Below are 24,461 nucleotides of genomic sequence, written 5' to 3'. Positions count from 1 at the left end.
CACCCTTGGTGGAATGAGGGATGTGAACAAGCAATCCAATCTTGACAAAAGGCATACAACAACGGGAACAGCAAGATTGAGAATAACTACAAAACATTCCTGGCAGTGAGGAAGGAGGCTGCTCAATTGATCAGACAGACCAAAAGGAAATTAGAAAAGGAGCAACTACGTGAAATCGAGAAAAACTTTGAAAGAAACAGCGCACAAAATTTCTATAAGAACCTCAAAACTAAGCTTACGGGATATCGACAAAGTCTCTGCTTCAAGAAAGAAAATGGACAGTTGGCACTAAACAACCAAGAAAACTATGAAGACTCTTCAGAATAACTGAACTGTACAGAACTAACACAGCGGTTTCCTCCACAAGAACGTGAAAATACTAATCCAGATTCATTACCACAAGATGAAGAAATCACAAGACAGATTAAAAAACTTACAAGCAATAAAGCATCGGGTGAAGTAGAATTATAGTAGAAGTCCTCAAATCAGCAGGCCCAAACACCATAAAAGAAATCACAAAAATCATACAAGACATTTGGCAAAAAGTTCAAATACCAGAAGATTTGAAAAATGCGTGAATTCTACCGCTACACAAGAAGGGAGACCCCGGGCGAGTTGGCCATGCAGTTTGGGGCGCGCAGCTGTGAGCTTGCATCTGGGAGGTAGTGGGTTTGAACCCCACTGTTGGCAGCCTTGAAGATGATTTTCCTTGGTTTCCCATTTTCACACTATGCAAATGCTGTGGACTTTCAGGCCATAGACACTTCCTTCCCATTCCTAGGCCTTTCCTATCCCATCGTTGCCATGAGACCTATCTGTGTCGGTGCGACATAAAGCCAATTGAAAAAAAAAGGGACAGAACAGATGTAAACAATTACAGAGGAATCTCGCTAGTATCGGTTGCATACAAAAATTCTATCACAGTGTCTTCTCGATGGAGCACAACAACTAGAGCCACAAATCAGAGAATATCGGGCAGGATTTTTTAAATTCACATAGATTTTAAGCCAAGCAAGGTACTCATTAAGATGTTTTTAAGAAGATAGTATACTTTGTAATTTCACCTAAGCGTTGTCATATTTCTGAGGATGTTCCAAATGGAACGAAACATGTACTGTAAATGATTAATTGATTTGCTTAAAGCAAATATAAGTATCAAAAAGGTGGAAATTTACTGTTATTGATTCAATGTAAATAAGATTTGGTACAGGAATTGAAGCTGATTTCTTGATATAAGTGGTATGTTCCGAGCTGTCAGTGAAGAGATGCCGTGGAATGACATTATTAGACGAATAAGTTTGAGTGTGTTTTTAAAAGAAAGATAGATCACTATGAAGATAAAGTTGGAATTCAAGAGGTCAAATTGGGGCAAATATTAGTTTATAGGTAGGGAGTTAGGGATTGGAATAGTTTACCTAGGGAGATGTTCAATAAATTTCCAAATTCTTTGCAATCTTTTAAGAAAAGACTAGGAAAACAGATAGTAAATCTGCCACCTGAGTGACTGCCCTAAATGCAGATCAGTGTTGATTGATTGGATTGATTGATTTGCTCTGTGCCACATACAGTAAAACGTCTTTTCAGCTGCTGGTTCAGATGGTGATAGTATGGAAATAGTCCTTTCCTTATTTTCTAGGGTCCTCAAATCATGTTCTTTGTAAAGGAAATAAATGTTAGCTTAGAATGTTGTGATGGTGAGTCTTTCTGAAACTGAAACAGAAGTATTCAATGTAAGGCTGAGATAAAAAGCAAAATTGTCTCTATTTTTTAACTGCACAAGTCTTAGTTACCTTCCCATTGTGCCTGCCATACCTTTAGCTAATACCTGTATTCCTGTGAGAAAAATATTCCACCTGTATGCATATTTATCTATGCACTGCCTTTTTATATGTTGTGTGTGTGTTTGTGTGTGAACGCCTGATGATCACGATGCCAATTAGAGGATGCTGTATATAGGGCACATTCCATTCACTGATCCAAAGGAGCAGCCATCTTGGGCCTGGTTAGTCAATTTATTTTCCTATCAGGGATCAGCACTTTCACCCCTGTTTTCTTATGATCATGGACACCATGAAGAAACCTGCAGAAATTGGCACCTGGATCTCTCCTGTATGCTGATGTGTTGTTCACCTCTGTGAGCAAGACAGCTTCAAGAAGTGCAAGCATGGAAAACCCGCCTACAGGTGTTTGGACTAAGTCTTAATACTAAAAAGACAAGAGTACGTGACGACGGATCTGAATGTTTTGGATACCATCCAAATTGACGGTATCAACCTTCAGAAATAAAGGCCGTCAAATATCTTGGCTTACTGCCGATGGAAGCCTCAGTGTACCTGCCAGCTTTTACGGTTTATCTGCAAAATTTACAGAAATTGCAGCATTTTACGGATAGATGGTGTCATTTTACGACTTCGCAAACAAAAATTTGGAACGTTAACCTTAGATAATCACTCCACTTCCGTACAATCGATTGTTTGCGTGTGTCGAAGCACACTCTGTCTTGGTTAGAGAGAAGTCCACGATAGTCGATAACTCATTCTTTGATATGATTGGTATTTTTAATCGTGTGATGTTTGTGTCGTTATTGGAATTGAATTTAAAGCTGGGATAAGAGTTCTTCCTTGTTAATCTTAGGGGTCGACAGGCTCTGCTCCGCAAATTCTTTGTTCCGCTCCGTTTGCTTGTTGTGATTTAACCTATATTCTTTGACCACATGATTGTTGTTCTTTGGCCTTTTGAGGTTGACATATTTTAATGAAGGGTTCGAGTTTTTGTGTTATATCTTTGGGCTTTGCAGTTTCCTATATTCATTGGCTAATTACACACGTTCCATTGTCTGGGTATACTGCTATTAGCGAAGCCCGCTTGAATTATAAAGAAGAAGAAGAAAATTACATTTGTTCCACGTGTGTGGTTTTTGTTTTTTACAGTGTGCACATTCTTCGTTCACGAGTTTGGCATCATGTTCATTTAATGGTTCAAGACTTTTTGTGCTTGCCGTGTTTTAATGAAGTGTTTGACTGCCTTGAGTGTTTATGTTATAATTTTATCTGACGTTCAGTAAACAGGTTCCTTTCAATCTTTCAGTGGATATAGACATTTTTTCTTGGACATTTTTATACGCTATATTCCTATTATAGATTATCATTAATAAATCCAACAAAAAACAGTACTTCCGAACATTTAAAGTATCATTATTCTGTTGATTTTCCGTGCATACCAAAATCAAAAAAGGGAGAAAAATTTGCCTTTTGCACGGTATGTGGGTGTGATATTAATATTGCACATGATGAAAGAAACGATTTAAGTAATCATGTGAAGTGCGGTAAACACTTAAGTTACGTTAAATCGAATGAAGATAACAAGAAAATCAACGCCTTTTTTGCCAAGTCTGGAAACGTTGACAGTGACATAATTAGGGCCGAGTGTCTGTTTATGTTTACTTCCTTTTTAGTGGAACACAATGTGCCTTTAAGTGCGGCTAATCATGCTGGTGCTTTATTTAAGATGATGTTTCCCACATCAGAAGTTGCAAAGAAATAGTTGTGGTCGCACAAAAATGCATGCATTGTAAATAAAATGGCAAAAAATGCATCATCTGAAGTTGTTAAGTGCCTGCAGAACGGACAATTTTCTCTGGCAACGGATGGAAGCAATGATACGAATGCCAAGTTGTATCCTATTGTTGTGACATTCTATGATATTCCGTGGGAAAAAGTAGTGAGCACTGCACTATCCATACCAGCGTTAGAGGTGGGGGGGCTCAACAGGGCAAAACATAGGTAACCTGATTGCTACCCACAACATGGCGGCAGGTCGACATGTAGTGTTCCAAGTGCTCCGTATTTTCTTATCGTTTATAGTGGTTAAATGCATCACGTGTGGAAGTAACAAAGTGATGTTTAACGGTGGGGTGTTCAGTGAGTGTCCTAGTGGTTCAATCCTCCAAGAGAACTTGCTAATAGTGAAAAATTGTAAAATATCGTGCTTAACATGGTGCACCAGTGAAAATGTGTACATGACCGCTGGTACTGGCAGTGCGCTTCAGGCGAGGCGCAGGATTGCCAGACCACCCGTGTCAACATTTCGCCTCATTCTCCTGACCATAGCTGCATGTGGAGATGTAGAAACAAATCCAGGACCTCCAAACAGAAATGTGAGTAACATAGAATGTCATATTTGCTTTTCTAAGGGCCGCATCAATCAGCTGTACGTGAAGTGTGTGTCATGTAAAATGTCCACGCATAAGACCTGCGCCAAAATCTCTCCATCTGATTACCATAAAATTAAACTTGGCTTGTCTTGGCAGTGCTGGAAGCGTTGTCTCCCGATACCATCGGACAACTCTTTCTTCGAAGTGCCAGACAAATTAAATTATGTAAATAACTCTGTAGATAGTAATGACTCGGTTACCAGTGTACAGGACTCTCGTAACATCACCATTCTCTCATTTAATGCTCTTAGTATAGTGGGTTATAGAAGACAGCAGGAGATAAGAGCATCAGTGGCCAGTATTGAACCATCAATCGTAAGTGTCCGTGAAACGTGGTTGAGCAGTGCTACTTATGACGGTGAAGTATTTCTGCAACCATACTTGGTCTTCAGGAAGGATAGAACCTGGACGTCTGGAGGGGATATTCTCCTGGCTATACGACCGGAACTACAACCAATCCGACTAGGATACTTGGAGACTGACAGTGAAGCTCTATGGGTGGAGGTGACATGTAGGGGCAACAAATTCTTGATAGGTAGCATATATCGGGCTCCGAAATCCAAGCCCTGTATAAATGAAGGATTACTGGAATCTCTAAGACGAATGCAACTCATTTAGCTCAAGTACAATGCCGTCTACCTGACAGGCGACTTTAACCTGGACATAATATGGACCCATGATTCCACTCCCATCCCTGGAAATCTATTGGCACACACATTCCTAACAGTGTTCTACAATCTCTTTCTAGAACAGCTTGTTTTAGAAGCAACACATATCACCCAAACATCCCGTTCTATATTAGATCTGTTTCTCACCAATCATCCCTCCTCAGTATCTTGAGTTGAAGTCATACCCGGCTTCAGTGATCACCACGCCATTCAAGCGACTCTAGCTACCCTAGATTGCAGAAAACCTGTCAAACACAAATCCAGGCCTCAATATAACTTCAGGAAAGCTGACTGGAAATCCCTCTCCATTTTACTACTGAATCACCTACCAACTCCAATCTCCTTATCAACCTGTGACGTAGACTCTTTGTGGCTTGCCTGGAAAAATACATTTTTCTGGTGCGTTGAACAAACCGTACCAAAATGCACTATAAAAAGAGAGAAGAAAGCTCCGTGGATTAATAAAGAACTTTTGAAGTTAATAAGGAAACGGAACAATCTATACAAAAAGTGGAAACAGCGCCAAACGGAACAAGTGTGGGAAAAGTACAAATCCGCTCGGAAAGACACTAAAAAGTAGGATCAAGGAGGCTTACAATCAGTATATTCACAAGGCTTGCTCAGATACCAAATAACTGTGGAAGCTACTAAAAAGGAACTATGGCAACGCTGCACCAAGCTCCTTTCAAGCTAACGGGAAATCCATCTCCACGCCTGAAGATATTGCCTCAGCCTTCAATGAAAAATTTGAAGAGAATTTCTCACAGGCACCAGCCTCTACTTCTCGGAACTTGAGGTACTAGCAAGTTTGAAGAGGATTCGACCCCATGCGGCGAGCGGCCCTGATGAAATACCCAGCCGTATACTCCGTGACTGCGCTCAGTCGCTGGCACCATCTCTCTGCGAACTATTCAACCTGTCGCTTCACTGTGGATCACTGCCTCAAGACTGGAAGTGTGTTGATGTAGTTCAGATTTTTCAAGAAAGGGGACAAAGCACTCATTGACAACTATCGGCCAGTGTCTCTCACATCCCACGTATGTAATTGTATGGAACGACTGGTAGCCTCTAATATACGGGAATACTTCCAGGAAGGTAATCTGCTAAGTGAAAACCAGCACGGTTTTCTTCCAGGAAGAATATGTAATACTTTATTAACAAAGGTTATTGACGAGTGGCAGTTCTCTCTGGAGAAATCTAAAATTGTTCAGGTAGACTGCGTGGCTTTGGACTGGGCTAAAGCTTTTGACCAAATCCCTCTTGAACGACTTTTGTTAAAATTAAGACAGAGGAATGTTAGGGGAAGTGTACTAGTATGGTTGCGGTCATTTCTCGAGGGTCGAACTCAACGTGTTGTGTTTGATGGAGTTCGATCATCGACCGTTAAAGTAACCTCAGGAGTATGTCAAGGCACCGTCCTGGGACCTTTATTATTTAATGCATTTGTCTCTGATTTACCTAAATGTGTGACCTCAACCATAGCCCAGTACGCCGACGACCCTGTAATGTACAGGGATATACAATGTGCAGATCATTGTCTGAAGTTAGTCAGACTTGGACACTATAGCGGTGTGGTGTTACGTCAACAGTCTCAACATTAATGCTGGCAAATGTAAATACATTAAGTTAAGTAGGTCTCGACACCCAGTAGAATGTATATATAACATTAATAATGTACATATTGAGCGAGTTAAAACCATGCATTTGTTAGGAATAAACATTTCTGAACAACTAAATTGGAACACACAAACAGAGGAAGTTAGATGCAAAGCTGCCAGGGTGCTCGGTTTTATGCACAGAAGCCTCCGTGGGTGCAAGTCGAATGCTATACAGGCGGCTTACCTGACACTAGTGAGACCTATACTAACATACGGTCTACCTGCCTGGCACCCTACCACTGCAGCTAATCTTCACAAACTAGAAGGAATCCAACGTCGTGCTGAAAGCCTAATTAACAAGAACAGCTGCCTGACTTCTCTCCCGTCAATCGCCTCTTTATGTAAACAAAGCGACATCACCTTCTTACACAAGTCCCTCACAGGGGCCATTCACCTTTCACCATTCCCTCGACTCTCCTTATCCTACAGCTCCATCCATAGAGGCAAAGGGGCGTGTCTTATACCCCCCTTTGCGCAAACTGAGTCATACAAACTAGGTTTCTTTGCTCCTTCACCGCGGCTTTGGAACAATCTACCCGCCAACATTAAATGTAGAAATGTAAATATAGTTAAATGTTACGTTAGGAAGCACATACGGTGAGAAAATGCATGTGAATATGTGGAAGAATGAACGAGGGAGTGAAAGGTTGTATAAATGAGAAATATGTATATATTAGGCTATACTTCGTTACTTTACCTGTAAATAGTGTATATGACTGTTTTAGTTAAGGATTTAGGTAATTATTTCAAAGGTCAGGGGGCACTATGTGTAGGGGGGCCTGTCCTTTTCCCCTGGCCTTCCATAGATACTGTAAAGGTTTATTGTAAATAAATAATGAATGAATGAATGAATGAATGAATGAATGAACATACCAATTGAAAACTTTGTGGCTTTCTGCTCCAGTGCTTCTGTTATGACACAAAAATGGGGTTTCAGCAGTTTTGAAGGAAGTTCAACCAGGTATTACGGTCCTAGGTTGCGTTTGCCACCTGATTAATCTAGCAGTTGAAAAAGGTGCTGGAAGATTACCACTTAATGTGGATGAGATCCTTGTTGATATATTTTATTTTTTAGAGAAGAGTGTCAAAAGGAAAGAAAGCCTTCAAAAATTTCAGAACTTGCACATTAGAGGCAAAGAAAATTCTGGAACATGTACTAGGTGGCTATCTTTAGGCAGATGTTTGGGTAGACTACTGAACCAGTCGGATCCACTACTTTCTTTCTTTCTTTCTTTCTTTCTTTCTTTCTTTCTTTCTTTCTTTCTTTCTTTCTTTCTTCAATGAGGAAGTAATATTATGTACCCAAAATATTTCCACAAGCATGACATCTTTCAGAATACCTAGAGTTGAACAAAGTGGGTCCAAAGAGTATCAGAAGAAGATAATTATTAATTTTGCTACTACACATGCACCTAAAAGAATAGCATATTCTTCCAAATGTGACAAACCCATCCTAAAAAGCAAGACTTCTGCTACAACATGTGAGGAAAAATTGTTTATGTTCCTATTCTCAAACTTGGAACGGCCTTTTGCACTTTCCTTCATGTGACTATTCCTGTATTTGACAAATTCAGTGTTGCCCTTCAGACTTCTTCCCCACAAATTCACTTATTAGAACTTCTAATGGATTTGCTAAAGCAGTTGTTCAAAGTTTAAGCCCAAAATTGTCAAAAGCTCCTCATTGCTTGAAGTTGAGTACGACTTGATTCAAAATCAAAGAAGTGATGAGTTAGTTATTGGCATTCAGACTTTGAACGTAGTGAATGATCTCGAAGATACAGATAGATCTCTTTTCTTTTCATCAGTGAGAAACTATAAGTTTCCAGTCAAGAATGATGTGTTAAAGCATGCTCAAGTTGCTAGGTTAGACAAAATTGAAGATGCACAGTTTTCTTCCATTCGGTTTTTTTTTTTTTCTTTGAAAAGTTTCCTATCATGTTAAGCAAGAAAGAGAATGAAACTACAGATGAGGTGGTGAATGAGCTTCAGAGGCAGTTCACAGCTCTTCAGGTAGATGACACTTTGGTTGCAAATCAAGATGCTGCAAGTGATTCCTGTTGGGCACAAATATCAAGAATTTGTGGAGCTGATGGACTTCTTAAGTATAACCAAATCTCTAGGGTAATGCTCTCTATTCTCACCATACCCTATGGCAATGCAGAATGTGAACATGTTTTCAGCCTTGTGTAGAAAAATAGAAGAGAGTTCAGATAATTCATGTCAAATGAATTTCTGGAGTGTATTTCTATTTTGAAGACCAGGGGTTTTGGTCCCTGTTATGACAAAATATTTTCTCAAGATTTTTTGCAGGAGGCTAAATAGGCTACAACTATGACTTCAAAGTCGAAGTAGCGTGTGACATGCAGTGTGTATTATATTATTTCTTGCCTGTATTACGTTAAACAAGTTTTATTGTGTAAAACCTTTTTTAATTATCACACATCTGCATAATTTATCAAGGAAGTCCTGTTATGTATGCTCCAAACTAATATTCACCACGCCTGCTGTTGTTTAACATGGATTCCTTCTTTATTGTTATTTTCATCTACAAATCATTGGCCTATGGTGTAAGTAGATTTTGTTTCATTGAAATATCCTGTTTAAAGCATTAATTATTGTATTTTGTAGCCCAGAAGTATCATTTTCGTCAAGCCAGGGTATTATTGCAAGTAAAGAAAATCACTGTAGGTCCGTATTGAAAGTATCCTACATATACGTTCAAAATTTTTTTTTTTTTACTACCGCCTATTCAATACAATTCAGAATGTTAACATATGAGTTAAAACATTTTAAAAATATAAGTTGAGACATGTTTCACCCCTTCTTATAGGGCATCCTCAGTCAATATCAAAACCTCAATTTTACCAGGTACCTGGTTGAAAATTATTCTAAAATATGTTAAAAAATGACATGTTGAAGCAAAATTTACAGTTCATCACAATGTTTCTAAATTAATTAAAACTTTAATATGATAATGAATACTTGTACAAAAATTTGCTTGAAAAGTGTACTAGTCTATAATGAAGATACGCATATGTATTATTGCCTTTTCACTGTATTTCATAATTCAGTATAGGAATTGTAAGTTGTTTGTTTACAACTGGTATTATAAACTTATTTTTCTTACAGGTTAGGGGTCCATTAACCTTACTTATAACTTATGTTGTATACAGAAATACCATTTGTATTCATTGCCATTACCTTTGTCTCTTTGCTCTTCCTATGTTTATCCAACTTTCTTCTTATTCTATACTTTGCACTGCAGAAATGAAGAATTGTCATGATGGCCCTTTGATAAGTGTTGAAGCCTGCCTTCCTGATGAAGCTGGGATGCAGAAACAAGTTAGAGGATTGAAATAATTGGCTATAGAAGAACGTGGATTGATGAGGAGAGAGTTTGGACAGCAGTAGCCAAGGAGTATGGCCGCATTTTTAGTGTAGAAAAAGACATGATGGTCATCCTAAGAAATGGACAGCCAACAGGACACATTATTTTGGAATGAAAGTAACTGATGACTGAAGTCAAATGCTTCAGCAGCAGTTCACTCAATAGATGAAGTAACCACTCAAATTCAAGCTGAAGGAAACTTTGGTCAAGCAGTTTAAAACATAGGAAAAAAAAAAAAAAAAAAAAGAAGCCACTGACTTGGTCAGTTTGCTAGATTACAGGACACCCTAATTTCATTCAGACTTAAGTGATACAGATGCAAACAGATTACCTACGAAAGATGATGTTTGATGTACTACTTGTGGACAAAACTAGAGATGATGACAATGATGATGGAACCTATTTGAAGGTGGCAGTATATGAAGATGTGGAAATTGTCCTTGTCCACTCCTTTTAATGCTGTATCTTCTGATTTAAAAAAAAAATTTTTTTTCAGTCAATACTGATCTGCATTTAGGGCAGTCGCCCAGGTGGCAGATTCCCTATCTGTTGCTTTCCTAGCCTTTTCCGAAATGATTTCAAAGAAATTGGAAATTTATTGAACATCTCCCTTGGTTAGTTATTCCAATCCCTAACTCCCCTTCCTATAAATGAATATTTGCCCCAGTTTGTCCTCTTGAATTCCAACTTTATCTTCATATTGTGATCTTTCCTACTTTTATAAACTCCATTCAAACTTATTCGTCTACTAATGTCATTCCACGCCATCTCTCTGCTGACAGCTCGGAACATACCACTTAGTCGAGCAGCTCTTCTTCTTTCTCTCAATTCTTCCCAACCCAAACATTGCAACATTTTTGTAACGCTACTCTTTTGTCGGAAATCACTCAGAACAAATCGAGCTGCTTTTCTTTGGATTTTTTCCAGTTCTTGAATCAGGTAATCCTGGTGAGGGTCCCGTACACTGGAACCATACTCTAGTTGGGGTCTTACCAGAGACTTATATGCCCTCTCCTTTACATCCTTACTACAACCCCTAAACACCCTCATAACCATGTGCAGAGATCGGTACCCTTTATTTACAATCCCATTTATGTGATTACCCCAATGAAGATCTTTCCTTATATTAACACCTAGATACTTACAATGATCCCCAAAAGGAACTTTCACCCCATCAACACAGTAATTAAAACTGAGAGGACTTTTCCTATTTGTGAAACTCACAACTTGACTTTTAACCCCGTTTATCAACATACCATTGCCTGCTGTCCATCTCACAACATTTTCGAGGTCACGTTGCAGTTGCTCACAATCTTGTAACTTATTTATCACTCTATAGAGAATAACATCATCCGCAAAAAGCCTTACCTCCGATTCCACTCCTTTACTCATATCATTTATATATATAAGAAAACATAAAGGTCCGATAACACTGCCCTGAGGAACTCCCCTCTCAACTATTACAGGGTCAGACAAAACTTCACCTACTCTAACTCTCTGAGATCTATTTTCTAGAAATATAGCAACCCATTCAGTCACTCTTTTGTCGAGTCCAATTGCACTCATTTTTGCCAGTAGTCTCCCATGATCCACCCTATCAAATGCTTTAGACAGGTCAATCGCGATACAGTCCATTTGACCTCCAGAATCCAAGATATCTGCTATATCGTGCTGGAATCCTACAAGTTGAGCTTCAGTGGAATAACCTTTCCTAAAACCGAATTGCCTTCTATCGAACCAGTTATTAATTTCACAAACATGTCTAATATAATCAGAAAGAATGCCTTCCCAAAGCTTACATACAATGCATGTCAAACTTACTGGCCTATAATTTTCAGCTTTATGTCTATCACCCTTTCCTTTATACACAGGGGGTACTATAGCAACTCTCCATTCATCTGGTATAGCTCCTCCGACCAAACAATAATCAAATAAGTACTTCAGATATGGTACTATATCCCAACCCATTGTCTTTAGTATATCCCCAGAAATCTGATCAATTCCAGCCGCTTTTCTAGTTTTCAACTTTTGTATCTTATTGTAAATGTCATTGTTATCATATGTAAATTTTATTACTTCTTTGGCCTTAGTCTCCTCCTCTATCTCGACATTATCCTTGAAACCAACAATCTTTACATACTGCTGACTGAATACTTCTGCCTTTTGAAGATCTTCACATACACACTCCCCTTGTTCATTAATTATTTTTGGAATGTCCTTCTTGGAACCTGTTTCTGCCTTAAAATACCTATACGTACCCTTCCCTTTTTCACTAAAATTTGTATGACTGCCAATTATGCTTGCCATCATGTTATCCTTACCTGCCTTCCTTGCTAGATTCAATTTTCTAGTAAGTTCCTTCAATTTCTCCTTACTTCCACAGCCATTTCTAACTCTATTTCTTTCCAGTCTGCACCTCCTTCTTAGTCTCTTTATTTCTCTATTATAATAAGGTGGGTCTTTACCATTCCTTACCACCCTTAAAGGTACAAACCTGTTTTCGCATTCCTCAACAATTTCTTTAAACCCATCCCAGAGTCTGTTTACATTTTTATTTACCGTTTTCCACCGATCATAGTTAGTTTTTAGAAACTGCCTCATGCCTGCTTTATCAGCCATATGGTACTGCTTAACAGTCCTAGCTAATACATCAGTGTTCATTGTGTGTTATTCATTTTGCTTTCTTTCTGTATAGGACTTCAATTTTCATTACATTTCTTTGTAACAAATGTGATTTAATGCTTGCTAAATTCATGTTCCAGGGTTATGGATCAACACAAGATGTCTCGGGAGGAATGGGAACAGAGTATTACAACTTGGTGGAATGAACACAAAGGAATGCTTCGGTAAGTTGTATTTGCAAGGGGAACTGGAGGGAATTTAAAACAGAGTTGCAAATTAAATCCCGTATAGAATTAAATACAGAAACATTTACTGGATAGAGGTTTATACACTGGCATAGCTGTCCATTGGTGTAGCATTGCACCAAGGAGCTGCAAATTTAGAAAAACAAATTGTTATTACATCAAAATATAGTAGTAGTAGTAGTATTATTTTATTTGTGCACATGCAGATCAAAAGTGACAAAACTAATGACCCTATCTTGCTAAAGAATCTCTTATTGTCAGTATTGAAGTATTATGTTGTCATACTATTTATTTAATACATTTAGTGTAAGATAAAATAGATATTTAGAACTATGTGTTGAATCTTGCAAATAATTTTTTTTGAAAATTGGGTATATTCCAGAGTTTTGCACGCCTTAATTTTTTATCTACTCAACAGGGAAGACTCAATGATGGAGTATTTGAAGATTGGTCAAGATCTGGAGATGTATGGAGTCAATTATTTTGAAATTCGTAACAAGAAAGGAACTGATCTATGGCTTGGGGTAGATGCTCTCGGTTTAAACATCTATGAGCAGGATGATAAGTAAGTTAATTATCCTAATATTTATAGAGCTAATCTGGTTGTCTTTTTCTCCATTAAATGAAAACTACTCCTGCTCTTAGTTTCTAGCCTGCATGGTGGTCACGTTCTTTTAAGGCTCAGTCTTTATGGTGCAGCATCGTGGTTAGCAGGTTTGAGTCCAGTTGGCGGGGAAAAATTCCACGATCAGAATGCTGGCCGGCAGGGTAGGAGAGGTGGCGGTATACAATTTCTATGATAAAGATGTTGATTCCCATAGGGAACGTGAAATATTTGTTCCGAATGAGTAAATTTATAATACCAATATAGTTGGTCCGCTATTGGACATCATAAATTTTCCAATACAATTATTAATTGCTAGATTGTGTGCCAAAAGCGTGAATTAAATTCCAAACCTTTTTACACTTTTCGTATGGAGTTCAGGTTATATGCAATTGGTGATGGCAATTTGTCCATCAGATGAAGACATTAACCCTTTCCGGCCCTTAGCGCCCGAAAGCGCCCGACTGTTCATTTAGCCTTCCGGTCCTTAGCGCCCGAAAGCGCCCGGCTGCATTATCTGCATTCGTCTGCGATCTGTGCGACAGTTTTTTATTTTTCTCATCGGAGAAGTGTTTATAAGGCATTTATGAACACGAAGTGCAATCTACAAGTCTTAGGGAATAAAGGAAGAGCGATAATCTGTCTTGACGTTGCCTAGGCAACGGTCTTGAACTTCCGCGAGCGCGGGTCAGCTGTTTAGTCCGTAAACATGGCGGGATTGAATATCGCGTGTATTGAAACTGAGCTGGATATGGGCGAAAAAAGTGACACAGAATCCTTGAGTAGGGGTGCAGGTGAATTTTTAATGAGTGAATAATGTATCAACGAAGATAATTTTAGTGATAACAGTGATATGAATGAAAACGAATATCGATAAATCGGACCTGATGGCGATGCCACGGCAATTCAGGTAACACAAATATTACGTTTCGTTACTCCGAATGATTAAATGGATGATGTTGAACCTGCGCATAATTCGGAAAGAGTATTAGGGGAAAGAGATTGTTTTTACGTATGTTAGGAGGAGAAAAACTATTCAGTGACATAGCCTACTGCGCATATAAGAATGCAGCCTTCAAACAGTCGCATTCCGGTAAGATAAAAACAGAACGGGAAAACCCTTGCCCAGATGAAATAAAATCTTACATACATGGGCATCATTCCACTTCCAAAATCACGTGATTATTGGTTTAGAGGGATTCAGGACATGGGAATGTGACAAATGCAGACTGTCTCAGTGTCGAGTATCACGAGGAGCAGGGGGGGGGCACATTATGACTCAATAAACAGAGAAATGGATGTGATGGTATATTTTCTAATGTTATTGAAAATTTGAATTCATTGTGACCAATAGTTTTTACTGTATTTAACTTTTTCTGAAACAATACGGTCTGTTTCAGTTTTTTTCTAAATAATAGGTTGAAATCTGGGGATAAGCGGAGTGAAAATGCGGGTGGGAAAGGGTTAAGTCTTGAGCAGACCCCATGGTGTTTTTGGACAGAAGCGTTCTGTACCTAGCCTACAGATTTCAACCTCACCCTACATCATAATCATCCCACAGCCAGACGTACAGGGCGCCAAATAGACATGCACCAGATGAGCCGAACATGTCCTTCGATACTCCTGGTATTAAAAGCCAAATAAATAAACAAGACACAATTATGTTGACATTTTCCAGTCTCCACTGCCACCAAAGGAATTCAGGTATAAGATCAGCACACTTCAGTCTATACAGTGCATCCCTGATCATTGGTTTCCAGAAGCATAAATTTTAAGCGTTTTATGAAGTACATTTTCCTTTTCTACTTGTCCCCACAAACCTTGATACTAAATTGTTTACAGGAAGAAATGAATATTACTGGAATGTTGTAATACAGTATAACGCTGATTTTGCGTGACCTCGATTTAGCGTAAACCTGCATTTAACTGAAGACATTTCAAGTCCCAAAAATTATTCCATAAGAGCGATGCAGTTTTCTATTAGATTTAACATAATTCACAATAGGGCAAAACCTGCATTTAGCGTTAAGGAAATGTTAAAATTTTCAAATATTTATTTATATTTGTTTTGGTTATAGGGCATTAAGAACATATGAAAAATGTCATAAGCTTGCTAAGGATGCTTCAAGTGTAACGTGCTCCCGATATATATGTTTTCTTACCTCGTACATATTCATCACTAGTGACGTTGGACTGCTACGTTTACCATCCATCTGTTGCCTTGTCTGCCTCACGACTGTGTGTGTGCTTGCTTTCCTCTCCCCGCCACCCCCTGACATTGTTCCCGCACATTCCACGCCTTGCTCTCCGGCCTATATAAACTTGCCGTTTCGCCTTGATCGACGATCAGGTGTGGGCATTATGCTATTGTAAGCAGTGGGAGTTTTATATCGTCCGCGGCTGGTCCGTGCTGACTTATTTAACCTGTGTGGGAACCTTCTTCGTCTCGCTGGGTGAGCAGACTCGGGTTTTATTTTGCATATTCATGTTGATACTCTTTCTAGCTCCTCACAGACTTTGTTACAAATATCAAGCTTTTAAAATTTCGGTCCCTTTTGGACTTTACTTACACTATGGAGCACTTCCTTCATTTCTGTGAACATTGACAACTGTGATTGGGGAGTTTTCCTTGGAGGACCAGTAAGCGAGCTCAAACCTTACATTGTTTGTTGAAATGAACATAGCCTTCAACGGGGTTTTGCAGCCTGATCCCAGCCTGTTCCCTTAATGCCCTTACCTGTGCTTGTTTTTACATTATCCATTTTCCCTACCTCTCCTACCGGTGTATGACCTTGTTCCTTCCTATTCTTCTTCTTCTATGAGAAATTAATAATGCACTAAAAGATTAGTAATGGTCTGCGAATTTTCATAACTTCTTCTATTTAATAGTTTTAAAATTAATGTCAACTTGTTCTTCTAGTTAAATGAAATTCGTTTTCGGGGGATTAAATATTGTGAAATATAGATGTGGTGGTTTCTTCGCATTGCTATCCCGATGTTTACTGAATGTATCATTCCACTAGTAATATTTTTTTTGAAGTACATTCAGGGTACGTCCTTGCTACGATATTGATACCATTGTAACTATTTGAATCTTGTCATCTGTTTATAATTCTCACAAAGCACTTGTACATATGCCTTATTTTCTTAACATAATCTTCTAACATGTCTACTATTCCAGTACCTGACCTATACCAAAGATTGAGTTTCAATTGCTATGTATCGTGTTTATAAGCTTTCTTTTGATGTTGTTACAATATATGTCATGATTCTTAAAACTTGATCCCTTGGGCTTATTTGTTTGGTGTCCCCTTTTCATTCCTATGCTCCTACTACGGAATACCTCTGGGGAAGGGCCTCAATTTGTGTTCTGCGCGACTAACTGTGCACTGCCTTGTGCAAGTTTCCAGTTACTCTGCTTGGCCTGACACGTAAACATTGTGCTCTGTCATATGATTGAGGGAGACACTCCTCTCCTTTTTTTTGAGAAAACGTGTTTTAGAACTGATCTATGCTAAAAACATAAAATCATAACACAAGGCAGAAGAGGAATTTACAGCACGGGCACTTAGGGCTAGAGTGAGAGGTTGGACTCGGATACACATCAGACCGCGGCCACTGTAGTAGACGTACAGTAGAAGAGAACCCATTTTAATGACAGTATTATTATGCCCTTCGAAAATTCCTATATTAATCTGTGTAGTTTTGTTTGGTTACAATGAGAACCCTTTTACTGATTCATCCGTTAATGCGGGCAAATTCGGGTGTGTTAGTTTTTATCCGTTATCGATATTAACACACACTACTCCAGCGTTAATATTGAATGCGATCATCTTCCGTGTCGATTCCTCACTACGCATGAGCGAGTCGATCTTGAGGGAGCCAGAACTCTCCTTACAACTCTGACTGGTGTACTCTAAACAAACATCAGGAAAACATGTTTTCGCAATAAGTACAGTGACAGCAGTTGTTAACTCCTTAGAAATGAAGGCAGAAGTAAACAATTGCTTAATTTTAATACTATGTACTGAAATAAAATAAGAATGTGTTACTTCTTCTCAAGATACTAATTTCAGAGGTTAGGTTACGTATTTTTTCGTCTTCTCAAATTCCAGAAAAGCTATTCCATGTAAATTTATAGTGAAAAGGTTATTATTCTACAGGGAGCTTGAAGTAAGTTTTCATAATATGTGTGCGGTAAATCTAGGTTAGGTGATGACCGTAAATGGAAATGCTTGCCACACTCCTCTGGAGTGACGCTATTAACACATTACTGACCGGATGCTAGAGGACTATATGTGACTATAAGATTTAGAAGAGAGAAAGTGAAAAGTAAATTGAAGTATGATATGGGCATGTTTAGGTCCAAGAAGTTCTTTTGAAGGAGCCAGGAGGTTGAGGAATGTTGTCAGGTTCATTGGGGACAAATTTCCACAAAATGTTCTCCAGAGACATAATCTTTGTTATCACTAGTTTCATCTACCACCATATTCAGAGTAGCTTTAGTGCCGTTAGAAACTGTACCGGTTGGTACACCTATACGCCGCACATTTGAATTTTCCGTCTTGAGGTACTCCTCTACAGCTAAAACTCTGAACTTTAAAACTGAATTAATTCAACCGTTTATCAGAAGATGTCACTGTGTTAATTTTGAATTGTTTTTGTTTACTAATTATCAAGAAGTGTGGACATTCTCTCACAGATGTCTCTACCAAAAACTATGATCATGCACCCTGGTGCGAAGTGACGGAACTTTTCTTGAAGATATTTTATACTCGTAAGTTTTCCTATAACTAAATTTCGTTATTTCATTTGTGGGTTGGCAATATAAATCTTTTCTTTCCGCCAGTTTTGAAGTTAGCCAATCAAATATTTTTGTCATTAATTTTCAGCCAATTGTGTCCTTCTTCCCCAATTTTTTGTGTAAATTTTAGTTAGCCAATAAACGCATGTGGGTGTGTCTTAATTATTCATGAAAGGTCTCGAATCTTCTCCGAGAGCATAAAAACTGCTGATTTTCTTGTCTCTCGGCCACTCGTACAACATCTTGTTTAGTGTATGGAAGTATAGGAGGAGGCGGGAAGCGCTTCTTTCATCAGCCAGCAGCTCTTCTACAAGGTAATGGCCTTTTAACATCTTTATTTCTTGCTAGCTCAGCAGTTTAGCTCTCGGGGAAAGTCCGAAACTTTTTCAATGTAAACTACCTTTCTAAAAATGTAACTTGTGCCGGCTTATGTAAAGTTTCTTATTACTTTAACTGAAAATCGGGGATAGAGAGTGCTTTACCCTCTCAAGCTCCCCTTCATTTTGAGTTGAGGTGACTACGTTTTCATAACAGATTTTCTACTCTTAATGTATTAAAATTTTCTTATATGAGTCACCTCCCTAGTTTGGGACTTTTCCTTTAAGGCCCTGTAGGCTGGGTACGAGATACCCCCATTTATTTTTTGTAAGTTGCGCCTCTATGGCAAGTGATTGTAAAGCATTGTATTGCCTTTAATAGGCTTGAAAGATTGAAAGCGGGTCAGCTCTTTCTTGTGTTTGAAAAGTGCCTCTACCGAGCTCGATAGCTGCAGTCGCTTAAGTGTGGCCAGTATTCGGGAGATAGTAGGTTCGAACCCCACTGTCGGCAGCCCTGAAAATGGTTTCCCGTGGTTTCCTATTTTCACACTCCTAGCCCTTTCCTGTCCCATCGTCGCCATAAGACCTGTCTGTGTCGGTGCGACGTAAAAGCAACTAGCAAACAAAAAAAAAAAAAAAAAAAAAAAAACAAAAACAAAAAAAAAAAAAGTGCCTCTGGGAGGCTTGAGGTTAAAAGTTGGGAGCAAGTGCTGCATGTAATGAGGGGTTTTCTGCCCTTTGGTAATTTGTGGTTGTGAGCTGAGGGCTCAGGAATTATAAACTTGGGGCTCGAAGCCCAGAATTTGTAAAGATCCCTTAACTTGTGCTTTCGTATGTAAAGTTATAATTGTACCTGATTTTTCATTGTTATTTCACCTAGTGAAAATTTGTTAAATCTTGTTGTCTATTGAAAATATAACCTTTATTGAAATTTTTTATTCATTTTTCGGACTTGTAATTAGACCCATTCCAGCCTGCACCTTCTTTCACCTCTGCATTCCACGGATAACTCCGTAACAGAAACAATTAAACGTCTCTTCTTTAGCAGCGGTGATTCCGCAGGCTTCGCCTGTTAAACAGATCGTCGTTACTCTGAACTTAATTCACTATCGCTATCCAATAAATCATCAGCGTTAACTACGCATTGTTCCAAATACTGCATTAATTTATCGTCAACACCTGCTGAAAAATTATCACGTGAACAACTTGCCATTTTACTGTCACCGCAAGGAGTAATCTCATACTGACCGGTTAGCGGTATTTGTAAACATGGTAAACGACTCTTGTGAATGCTATAACACCGTCTTAGAACTTCCAAAGCAAGGTCAGGCACAAAATAATTTGTAGCCCCTTTACTACAGGTTGTAACAAAAGTATGCACGTCACTATAGGTTGCCTCAAAATTATGTACATCACAGAATTTTAAGCCGGCCGATGTAATTGGCTCTGGCAACTTCAGAGTGGATTTTTGAAGTCTGACCAGATCGGCTTTGGCAATTTAAAGGGTGGGTGCTTGCACTACCACCTGGCACCAAGAGAGTTAAGATTAGTTTAGAATAGATAAGTTAGGCTAGGTAATATTAAGTAATAATTATTTGTAAGTTCTCTGTGTTTCACAAAGAATGCTGCTGTAATTGGGACGAAAATCCTGTAGCAAGAAATAAATTGAATTAAATTAAACGATTGCTCCACATCACAGGAAGTCAGACGTGCATGGTTAAAGAGAGGAATGTCAACACTAACGCCATCAATTTCGCCAACATGGGCGATTAGAAATTTGGCACATTGTTTGAAATCCTCTGTTTTTCCTGAACAAATTTTGAAATTTGACCTTTAACAGTCCCTGTACCTACGAAGCCGGGAGTGAATCTAATTTATTTTCAACAGCGCGTACTTCCTTCACTGTTTCGGACAACAGGTTAGTGGATTTTTCAAGTATGTCTATAGTTTTACACAAGAATCTTAGATTGGTAGATATAAATGCCAAACAATTTTTTCAAAGAACTGTCTTTCGGTACCTCTTGAATCTCACTTGATGACTTATCATTTTTATCTAGTGCATTCACAACGGATGCAAAACTTTCAAAATTGTCTGCGTAGTATATCACAGCGCGAAGCCAGGTACCCCACCGCGTAACAATAGGCAGAGGAGGAAGCGCAAGATCTGGGTTTTCTCTTTAAACAGATCAATTCTTGAGAGTGCTTTTACAAAGGCTTTCTTGCCATTAGACACTAATTTATCCACTTGAGGATACTGAGCCCGCACAGTTTCACATAACCTGTGTAGAGCATGAACAACACAAGTTACGTGTATCATTTTCGGAAAGCTCACAGAAAGGCCTTCGGCTGCCTTTTTCATGTAAGCTCCACTATCAGTAAGGAAAAGTAATACATGGTTGTATTTTATACCTTTTGGCCAAAGTGCATGGCTTCATTGAATAACCTAGCTACAGTGACATGCTTTGCAGCAAGCATTTCTTTACACGCTAGCAAATAAGAACGTTTACAAGCAGTTTTGTCATTCAACACACCAACTATATCATTTCCTACTTTTCTGCTGCTTGAATTAGTGGTTTTGTCAATGCTCGCCCACAGTATTTCGCTATCATATACTGCCTGAATTCTCTGTCAGGTTTCTTTGTAACATTTTGGGAGATAGTTTTTCCTTAATGTGGATTCGTCTGGAGGCTCATAATTAATGTACTTTGTTAGGAAATTTCTCAGTCCCAGATTATTTATTTTGCCCAGAGGAATGTTGGCGTAAACAAATGCTCTGCACACATCTAAATAATACTGGGAATATTTAGATGGGCCTGCATTTGAAGTAGCTGATTTAGCTATTAGTAATTGTCGCAAACGCAAAACAGCCGCAGTGTGCTTATTTCCAGACAAATGCTGGATTACTTGAGAAAGTTGATCTGCACTTGCTGTTTTACCACACTGTTGGCAAAATAATACTTTTTCCATTGGTAGTGAAAATGCTTTTAAATTCCACTACATATTGTTGAAGACGCGACCTTGTACTTGACTTCTCTTTTGGCATTATTATTTTGCAGGTTACGGCATTTACGGTGAATCGCTGTTTCAATAAAAGGAATAGCAGCGGACACTGAAGGAAATATTTCTTAGAAATCCATACAAAATCACACGACCACAGGAATGATATATGGAACCGAACAGCTAATCTTACTCTTAGGAGTGATGAAATCCCACTACCTAATGGTGGGGCAATATTCTTCCCAGTGTCCCATGTCGTACCTGTATTACCCGTCACCTTATCTTTCCGTGATTGCCTTTCGCTGATATTCTATAAACAAAACCAGACTCGTAAAAGAGAGTTGGAACGACATCATGCAAGGAAACGTTTTGTGCAGCAAATCAAATCGCTGTCTAAATGTAACGACGTATCCAGTGACCAGCAAGTTTTAGAACTTCTGGAGGGAAGTCTGTAAATAGCCGAAACATTCAGATATGATGTTAAATACACTGTTAAAAACAATATTATAATCGTAAAATGAAAACGTGATCCTTATTTTATAACACAGAACCATTTTAAATTTTATTGATTAACAAATATTGCCGATTTGTGTGCTTATTATAGATTTTCTTAAAATATGTATTTACATTTTGAAATGTGAAAATATGTGGGGTTTTTTTATGAAATAAGATTAAGTTTTTGCACTTGGGGATGCACAATAGGAATAACGAACTTTGTAACTTGCGTTAAATCTTACGCAAAAAAAATTATGTAATTACATAAAAATCCGCTCCCTAGTGATGACAAGGGGAAGGAAGGAAGAGGAAAGATAAAACTGAACGGTAAAATTTGGGAAGTGGTTAAAATTTTCAAGTACTTGGGAAGTGTGATCACAGAAGATGGAAAGATAACCGAGGAAATTGGGAAAAGAATACAACAAGATAACAGCTTCAACCGGAGTGTAAGAGGTATTTTGTTGAACCAAGATATCCCGTAGAAATGTAAGAAAGTATTATATTCAACCTATTATGAACCCGTACTAACCTATGCAGCTTGTTCGTGGACTACAACAAAACAAGAGTAGAATACAGGCAACGGAGATGAAATTCCTAAGAGGTATTGAAGGCAAGACCAGAAAGGTTAGAATTAGAAATCAAGAGATAAGGAAAAGGACAGGAATCTTGAAACTTCAAGACGGGATAGAAACAACAAAGCTAAAGTGGTATGGGCATATGGTGAGAATGGGAGAAGAGGGTGTGCCAAAAAAAGCTTTTTCAGAGAAGTTAACACGAAAGAGACCACGAGGAAGACCCCGAAGGAAGTAAACCGATTCAGTGTGGGAGTGCATAGAGAATAGGGGAGGAAAACCAGATGTACTTAACTCATTGTTGTCCGGACGCACGCCACTCCATTCTTTCCTGTGGACTGACAACAGCAGCACACCTTGGATGAGAAGTAGGATGAAATATAAATACCTCTTAACACCTGTAAATAGTTCTACGACTCTGTTTTCATCCTTATTTCTATCACTGGCATCTTCACTCGTGTTATCGTCGCCGTCAACAGACTCGTCTGAACTGAACGTCGCACTTTCACTTCCGCGCGTATATTTTGATGTTGACGGACACACATCTTCACAATCACTAATACTTACACTTTCACAATCACTAGGGACATCAGGTAAACTATCAGCATGCAGTTATGAAAATATTTCATCATCTTTCAAGCTGTCTTTGCTACAGCGCGCTATGCTGACACCTGACAATACACTCGGTCACGCGGTACTGAGTGTTATGAAACCACACTTCCTGTGCCGAAAGCATTGTCAAGGAAAGAATATGTCTGTCTAAATTCTGATCAACAAAGACTTTAGTTTGTAAACAACACAAAGTATTTCGATTAATAAACAGCAAGAGGATAAAATCGCGCAAGAATGAAGCAATGTGAGAAAATATTAATTTACGTAGCCAGTCGCCCGCGCACCAGTACGAAACTACGTTAATTAACGTAGCCTGTCATTGATGTGTTAAAAAAGAAGAGTGGTGTAGAGACAGGCAGCGATGGAGGTCCTGGATTCACAACCCAACCTGGGAAGCTGGAAACGGGAAACGAAGGTGATGATTGCTTTGTTATTGGAATTGAATTTAAAGCCGGAATAAGTTCTTCCGTGTGAATCTTAGGTGTCAACAGGCTCTGCTCCGCAAATTCTCTGTTCCGCTCCATTCACTTGTGATTTAACCTATATTCTTTGACCACATGAATGTTCGTTGTTCACGGAGTTTGCATTCCTTGATTGTTTTGGCCTTTTAAGGTTACGACATATTTTAATGAAGTGTTAGAGTTTGTGTGTTATAACTTTGTGCTTCACAGTTTCCTGTATTCTTTGGACTAATTACTTTTGTTCCAGTGACTGGGTATACCACTATTAGCTAAGCCCATTAAATTAGAAAAGAGAACAAGAAGAATTACATTCATTTCACGTGTATGTATATTTTTTACAGTGTGCATATTCTTTGTTCACGAGGTTGTCATCTTGTTCATTTAATGGTTTAAGACTTTGTGTGCTTTCAGATGTTTTAATGAAGTGTTTGACTGCCTTGAGTGTTTGTTATAACTTTGTGACGTTCAGTGATCCAGGTTTCTTCCGAAGTTTTAGTGGATATAAAGACATGTTCTTGGACATTTTCATATGCTATATTCCTATTGTAGATTATCATGAATAACTCCAAGAAACAGTACTTGATTCAGAATCAAAGAAGTGATGAGTTACTTATTGGCATTCAGATTTTGAACATAGTTGATGATCTCCAGGATACAGATAAATCCCTTTTCTTTTCATCAGTGGGAAACTACTTTTGTACTGCCTGTGACTACATCATGAACAAGTTTCCACTCAAGGATGGTGTGCTAAAGCATGCTCAAGTTGCTAGGTTAGACCAAATTGAAGATGCACAGTTTTCTTCCA

General features: G+C 38.6%; 1 protein-coding gene across 5 annotated transcripts in view; it reads left to right on the top strand.

Annotated features, from left to right (window-relative positions):
* Moe (Moesin) overlaps nt 1-24,461 on the top strand; it is a 310,308-nt gene that overhangs the window by 265,840 nt on the left and 20,007 nt on the right. For all 5 annotated transcript variants that reach the window (XM_067152408.2, XM_067152409.2, XM_067152411.2 and 2 more), the window contains 2 exons: nt 12,690-12,773; nt 13,213-13,359. In XM_067152408.2, the coding sequence (XP_067008509.1) occupies nt 12,690-12,773; nt 13,213-13,359 (231 nt within the window). The remainder of the gene's footprint in view (nt 1-12,689; nt 12,774-13,212; nt 13,360-24,461) is intronic.

The sequence above is a fragment of the Anabrus simplex genome, chromosome 8 (assembly GCF_040414725.1).
Source record: "Anabrus simplex isolate iqAnaSimp1 chromosome 8, ASM4041472v1, whole genome shotgun sequence".
In the NCBI taxonomy this organism is placed as follows: Eukaryota; Metazoa; Arthropoda; class Insecta; order Orthoptera; family Tettigoniidae; genus Anabrus; species Anabrus simplex.
The sequence above is the reverse complement of the archived record's forward strand: the minus strand, read 5'-3'. Positions and strand labels throughout refer to the sequence as shown.